Genomic DNA, 6766 nt, shown 5'->3' with positions numbered 1-6766 from the left:
GCCACTAAGCCACCGGGGCTTTGCAGAGGAAAGGATGGACCATGTGGCTGAGTGGGGCCAGCGTGAGAGGAATCAACGTGGTGCTGGCAGGGAGATGGGGGGCTGGGAAACAGCTTGGAAAGCTGTACCAGAGATGATCTGGGATAGAAGGTGCAGCACAGAGCACTACAGAAGCTGAAGCTACTATGCAGTCAGGTCACAACACCAAACACGCCACAGGATCGCTCCTCAGAGCTTATTTTTGACGGCAACTTGTCATCCCTAGAGACAAAGGAGAGAGGAAGTCACACCAACCACGGGACATCCTGGCTGTCTTCCAACAAGCATGACAGACTGGCAGGATCTCAGTTGCCACCCCCACACTGTCCCCAAAGAAGCACACTGACCCACAGCAACGTCACCTTAACCAGAGCCGAGTGTTTAATCGATCGCGAGGGAGCGCCGGCCGCGCGGTGCTTGTGCTGGAAGGTGCCCACTGCACAGCAGAGCTGCAGAGCCTTTCACACACACACACGTCAGGAAGTGGGGGCAGGTCCATCCCACAGAGCACAACGAAAACCACCTCACACACCTGGGGATTCCGGGGGGAGCGTTGGGAACAACGGCGCCTCCCGAGGACTAGCAAATTCCCAGGCCTGAGGCTTCTCAGCGTGACGGAGATGAGAGATTTGTCAGCACAAGTGACTCCCCAGCAGCAGCACTTCACAGTAGGCAATGGAGCTAAGGTTTGTTTTATATATATATATATTTATATTTATAGATATAAAGCGCCTGTCACCATATGGATAAAACATTCTTTGGAACCCCTCTGGCGGCAGAGGTGAGAACAGGGGCAGCCTGTCGGTACCTCGGCACTTCTGCTTCCAACCTATTTAAAACAAGAAAAAGCCACAAGACTTTGCTGCCACAGCCTGCCTGGCTCGTGTTTAATACTGCTACTCCATCAGGGTTGGAGGGAGACCTATTGTGAATGGCAACAGTTTGCACTGTGACTTCTCCAGCCGTTGCTGCAGAACAGTGCAGGTGTTGCAGAAGGGCAGTGGGACGCGAAGGCTCAGACCCGTTACCAGTCAAAACATCTCAGCAGCAGGGAGCTCCTGTTAGGGGAGGGCAAGCTAACTGTGCACAAAGCTCTCGCTCTCTGTGCTTAAGGCTGAGTCAGTGACCCTTCTGGACTCTTCCCAGGTTTCAGAAGATCACTGGACAGAAATACGTGTCAGTTATAAATACATCATGTCAGTTGCAGGGCAGAATTTAGAATGGGTGCAGGGAGGAGAGAAAGGGAAAAGACATCTTACGTTTCCAGCACTGGAAAGAACAGTTTTGACCTCGCACAATAAGTCACTGGACCTTTTCAATAGTCTTATCTGGCTTGTGCCCCATCATCTTTAACACATCATCAAAGGGAATGTTGGCTGGCAAAGGGTTAAACAATCCCACACAGTGGAGAACAAATCTGCAGTCTGCTGGGAAGGTCCCAACCACCTCACTGACGATCTCAGGGTCCAACTTGAAGGAAGGAAGCAGCTTCTCAGTCTCACACGTCACTCAGGGCCTGGAGACAGCCAAAGACAAAACAAGTGTCAGGATGGACCTGCTGCAGCTCTGCCAGTGCCCAGCAGAACCACGGCTCTGGAACACAACCATAGCTTGTGCCGTCATCCCTAGGACATCACTAAGGATGTTTCTTCTGGAACCTGCAGCTGCAACTCAGTTAGGAGATGACTGAATGATGATGCTTCATTGTCAAGATTATCCTTCAAGAAGGTAGACTGAACTACACTACAGCATCCTTTCTTTGTCCTCTGGCTTGTGCTAGAAACCACAACCATGTTTTGTCCAAGACTTTTGGAGCTTTCTAAGGGGAAACAGCAGATCTGCAGGCTCTTGGACTCAGTTTTGGTAGGTGAAATAGGAGTGATCTGCCATCAAAGCACAGGACATCAACCCAAAGAACAGTTCCAAACTGAACTCCAAGTCTTCCCAGACTGACTCACACTCTGCTATGTCACACAAAACGCTGTCCTGCTCCAACTTGCCTGCTGAAGCCTCCAGGGCTGCAGGAAATCCTCAGTCCCACATACTCCCACACTCCTGCCAAAGAAAAGTTCTACCTCCTCATTCTTGATAGAGGAACAACCCTCACTTACCTTCCGTGCAAACTCTGGCAGGATGAAAGCTGCCCGGTGGATGTCAGAGTTGTAGTACTTCAGACTCCTCTCCTCTACTTGCTGCTGCGACAGCTGCTGCACAGGCTCCCGGAAATTCGTGTTCTGCAAACAAGAAGCCAGGCAGCTCTGTAGCACTTGGGTAAGGAGCAGAAGGCTGTGGGACAGGGCATCCTGGCTTGTGGCACAGAACCAAAGACCAAGATGACCTTCTGTTCCAGAGCGAGGTGAAAGGCTCTGCAGAGCCCCGGCCTCAAGGGCTGGAGTTCACAGTCGGTACCGTGTGTGACCAGCCCTTGTGCACAGGTGTCAGTGTGTGAGGTCAGAGTGCGTGTGAGCCACGTGCCAGATGAAGCTGTCAGACTGTGCCCGAGCATTTAAGCACCAAGGCCTTTCCTCTTCAGAGCAGAGTCCCCGTCTGTGATGTCAGGCACAGTGCAAGCTGCCAGTGCCACAGAGAAATCACCCACAGCAGCACAAGTGCTGCCAGCCCCCTAAACCGAGGTGCCATTGTACTATGGGCTTGCTGGCATGCAGCAGGTTGGGAAGAAAGCAGACTTCAGGGGTCTGACACAGCCACCAACCCATCCCCTACCACTGACACTCCCTTGGAGGCCTCCATATGAGCCCATGGCCCATGGCAAGTGAGCAGGTGCCCGCTTTTTAACAGCCAGTATCAACAAACCAAAGGTAACAGGCTCAAGCAACTGGCAGTGGCCTCCTCCCTTCCAAGTTTGTTGTACTAGAGAAAACCATGTCCTTTTCTAAGGCAACTGGGTACATTACTGGTCATTTCTGCACTTCATTCAGTGCTGGGCAAGCTGCCTTGCAGCTCTGGGACCCAGCACGACTCCAGAAGCCCTGCAGCTGGAAGAGCTCAGTGCCACAAGCCAAACTCTGCAGAGAACAGCCTGTGGACAGGCTCTGTGGGTGCTTTCAGGGAGCGGAAAAGGGCACTTCAGGTGCCTGTGAGAAACTCACCGGGTTCTTGCTGCAGAGCATGAAGCCAATCTGCCCGCTGGGATACGTGGGGATGGTGCAATAGGCGTATTCCACCACCGGGAACAGAGACTTGCAGAACTGACGCATCTCCTTAATGAGATCCAGGTGCAGCCACTGGCACTCACCTGCAGGGAGAAAGGAAGGCAGGAGGCAAGGTGAGAGCTGCCCCTCTTCTCTGCACGGGCCTGTGCCAGAGAACAGTGGTTCCAAGTCCAAACCTGCTCCAGTCTGCACAGCTCATGTGGTTTCAAAGGCAAAGATAAGACCCTTACGCCAGTTTCACGCAGCGCAGCCCCACAGTTAATGAGCTGACGTAAACAGACCAAAACCATTCCTGTCCCTGCGAGCTGAAATGCATTTCACTGCCTGTGTCATGTCTCCCCTTTGTGCCCCAATGCTTTGCATGCAATGATCTGGCACCAGCCTCTGCCCAGAGACAGCATCCTCACCTTGGCAGCAAAGAATCCCATCTTCTCGCAGGGCTGTCTTCATCAGCTGGTAGTAAGATTCTTTGAATAAGCTTTCTGCAGGACCTGGGAGAGAAGCGAGCAAAGAGATATGTCTAGAGAGAGACCAGGATGAGAGGCTTCTGAGAGTTTTGCAATTGCCCAGGCTGCACAGGGGCTGCACCAGAAGAGACGTTTCAAATGTCTTTTTGGTGATCACGAGTGTGATAATCTGGAAGCAAGAAGTTTTGGCCCTGGGTGAACCCCAGCCTGCACCCAGGATTTTAGCTTTGCTCAATAGCAAGCCCAGGACCTTTATCAAAGAAAGTCCTGGTAGCTGCCTCTGGCTTCAGTGAGCCCTTTTTCAACTGAACTCCTGCTCCAAACTGCCTTTCAGAGACGTCTCTCTGTGTTGATTATAGCAAGAGTGAAGGTGACTCAGGCACTTGTCGTTATGTCCCTAAAATGAAGCACTGTAACTACATTTCATCCCTCTCTACCTCAGTTTTGCCCTTCAGAAATACAGCAACCCTCCTGCACCCACCTTTAGGCTAAGCAGCTACAGCAACAGCACATGAGCCCCTGCTTCTTTAGCGGGCAGATATGCAAAGCTGCCTTAGCCAGCATGGTGCTGTATCCCCCATGGGACTGCTGGACTCAAGCATCAAATCTCTGCCAGGAGCAATAGCTGCTGGAGTTGAATTTTGAGGAGAGAAAAGTGACAGTTGCTCAAAGCCTTACTAATACCATTTTCTGGTCTTCATCCTTCCCTTTCTTTACCAAAGAACCAAGTCAGTAATAGTCTTTTCCCTTGAAAGGGAAAGGCTGGCATTACTTCCAAGAGGTAGGGAGAAAAGGAATATGGAAAGCAGAGCCTTTTATGGCCAGAATTCTCACCCATGGGGTCAGACGAATCCGTGATAATCACATCAAAGGCTTCTTGATTTTGTTTCATGAACTCAAAACCATCTCCCACGTGCAAGGTCAGCTTGGCGCTGGAATACCCCACTGCCATCCCTGGGAGGTATTTCTTAGATACCTGGATCACATCCTGCAACACAGAGAGCACAAGTGGGTGAGTGGGGGCTACAAGGAGCTACTCCTCAGGCTACTGTGCAGCTGCAAGAACAGCACAGTGAGTCATTTCCTTCCATGCCTTCAGCACAAATCCGACTCGCTAGATCCTCACGAGCTGTCAGCATCTGCAGCCAAGCAGCTACACTCAGCCCTTTCCTACGGCCTCGGGGTTCAGCGACACTGTCAGTCTGTCCTTGCCAAACTCAACACGAACAACTTGGAGCTTCAAAAGCTCCCTGAGGAACTAAGGGAATACAATTACACATCCAGCTCCTCGACACTCCTTTTCCCCGCAGACGTCACTTGCAGAGGTGATCTCAGCTGAAGACTTTTTGTTTCCTACCTAACACCACCCCAGCAGGTTTCTGGATGCAAGACGAGAGAGGAGTACCCCCACCTCTGCTCTGCAGTGCCACTGCCCTACACCAAGCAATTGTACCAAATGCTGCCAGCTTCTCACAGCTGGCAGAGACAAAAAATATGCTGGTGTCAGGCAGTGCTTGCTCAAAAGCAGGCACATACGCCTCGTTAGCTTGGCACACAGTCACAGAGAGCACAGCCTCGCTTTGGGGAGGGAGCAAAACTTTCTAAGAAAGTTAAATATCAGATCAAAGTGCCCGAGAGGAGGGGAACTACCATGGAAACAAATACCCCCCATCCCCCCCTCGGCGTGTTTCCTGCTTTGAGTCGCAGCAGACTGCTTAACAAAGCAACCATCCTCCGGAGATGCCAGAGCTCTCCTCCAGATCCCACGCTTGGCCGCCGCTGGCCTGGAAGGGCCTCTACTGAACGTGTGTGAAAGAAATGACATGAAAGAGGCAGCCAGCTGCCACGTAGATGGCTCAGAAGGCAAAGAGGCGGCGCTGTCAGTGTCACGCCGGCAGCAAAGGCACCCGCGAGCGAGAAGGGACGGACGGCAGGTGAAGCGGCAGCTCCCGGGGATGCCGTTGTTCCTTTTGCTGGGCAGCTCGCCCCTCTGCCCGAAGCCCCCCGGGTGCACCCACACAGCTGAGAGCCCAACACACCTCATCGATCTCACACTGCACCACGGACTCCACGGTTGGGTGTTTCACCACCTCTCGAAGCACTCCCCCGTCACCACCACCGATGATCAGCACCTGGGAGAGGAGAGGGCACAAAAACGGCCGTCAGCGGGGTCGGTTTACGGAGGGAACTTGGCGATGTGGCCTAAAAAGGACGGCTTCAAACCCCTCAGCGCTCCGGGCTCGTCCTGCCCCGGCGCTCGGGGATGTGCTCCGCCAAGCGCCCGGCGTCCGTGTGCCGAGACGCCGTCCCGAGCCAGCCCTGAGGCGGCCGGGTGCGGGGACGAGGGCTCGCAGGCCCCGGCTGGGCGAGACCCCGCGGTGAGGGGGCCGGGGACGACTCACCTTGCGGGGGTCGGGGTGGCTGCAGAGGGGCAGGTTGGCGATCATTTCCTGGTAGGAGAACTCATCGCGCTCCGTGCACTGGATCACCCCGTCCAGGACCAGGACGTTGCCGTAGGTGGTGCTGGGGCAGAGCGGGGGAAGCGCGGTTGGAGCCGGCCCGGGGCCGCGCTCCCCCGCCCCCTCCCCGCGCCGCCAGGCCCTCCCGCATGGCGCCGGCCGCCGCGCCGCGCCGCCCCCCCCCCGCCGCCGCCGCCTCCGGCCGCGGGCCCGGCCGCGCCGCACCTGCGGAACACGAGGATCTCCTGGTAGCGGGAGCGCTGGTGGTGCAGGAGCTCCTCCACCTGCAGCGACATGGCCTGTCCCGGCCACAGCCGGCACGTTTCGCGGAACCAGCCCTCGCGGATCAGCGCGGCCGCGCCTCGCTCCATCGCGGCCCCGGCCCCGGCCCCGGCCCCGGCGCGGCCGCCCCCCGGCCCCCGCGCGCGCCGCCGCCTGACCCCGCCGGCGCGGAGCCGAGCTGAGGGGCCCACGCGCCGCCCCGCCCCCGCCGCCAGCGCGCGCCGCCGCCGCGCCCCCATTGGCCGACAGCGCGCCGCCGCGCTCCGATTGGCCGAGAGCCACGGTGACGCCAGCGCCAGCAGGGTAGGGCGGCCGGCGCCCCGGGGCCACGTGGGGCCGCGCGCCC

The 6766-nt window shown here is 56.1% G+C and overlaps 1 protein-coding gene across 1 annotated transcript; it reads right to left on the bottom strand.

Annotated features, from left to right (window-relative positions):
- Nucleotides 1-397: 397 nt before the first annotated feature.
- On the bottom strand, nucleotides 398-6546 carry SRM (spermidine synthase). The gene is made up of 8 exons (XM_062012971.1): nucleotides 6364-6546; nucleotides 6082-6202; nucleotides 5719-5811; nucleotides 4514-4667; nucleotides 3620-3703; nucleotides 3150-3295; nucleotides 2151-2273; nucleotides 398-1555 (listed from the first exon to the last, which is right to left on the bottom strand). Exons 1-8 carry the CDS (start codon nucleotides 6507-6509, stop codon nucleotides 1538-1540), a joined length of 885 nt encoding a protein of 294 aa, XP_061868955.1. The 5' UTR covers nucleotides 6510-6546; the 3' UTR covers nucleotides 398-1537.
- Nucleotides 6547-6766: the final 220 nt, after the last annotated feature.

This window comes from Colius striatus, chromosome 21 (genome assembly GCF_028858725.1).
Source record: "Colius striatus isolate bColStr4 chromosome 21, bColStr4.1.hap1, whole genome shotgun sequence".
In the NCBI taxonomy this organism is placed as follows: Eukaryota; Metazoa; Chordata; class Aves; order Coliiformes; family Coliidae; genus Colius; species Colius striatus.
The sequence above is the reverse complement of the archived record's forward strand: the minus strand, read 5'-3'. Positions and strand labels throughout refer to the sequence as shown.

Coding starts and splice junctions, on each gene's coding strand:
- SRM (XM_062012971.1), bottom strand. CDS start 6,509: ATGGAGCGAGGCGCGGCCGCGCTGATCCGCGAGGGCTGGTTCCGCGAA. Junction 4,668..5,718: donor TGCAGTGTGAGATCGATGAG/GTGTGTTGGGCT, acceptor TCTGTGTTGCAG/GATGTGATCCAGGTATCTAA. Junction 2,274..3,149: donor TGCTCTGCAGCAAGAACCCG/GTGAGTTTCTCA, acceptor TCTTGTTTGCAG/AACACGAATTTCCGGGAGCC.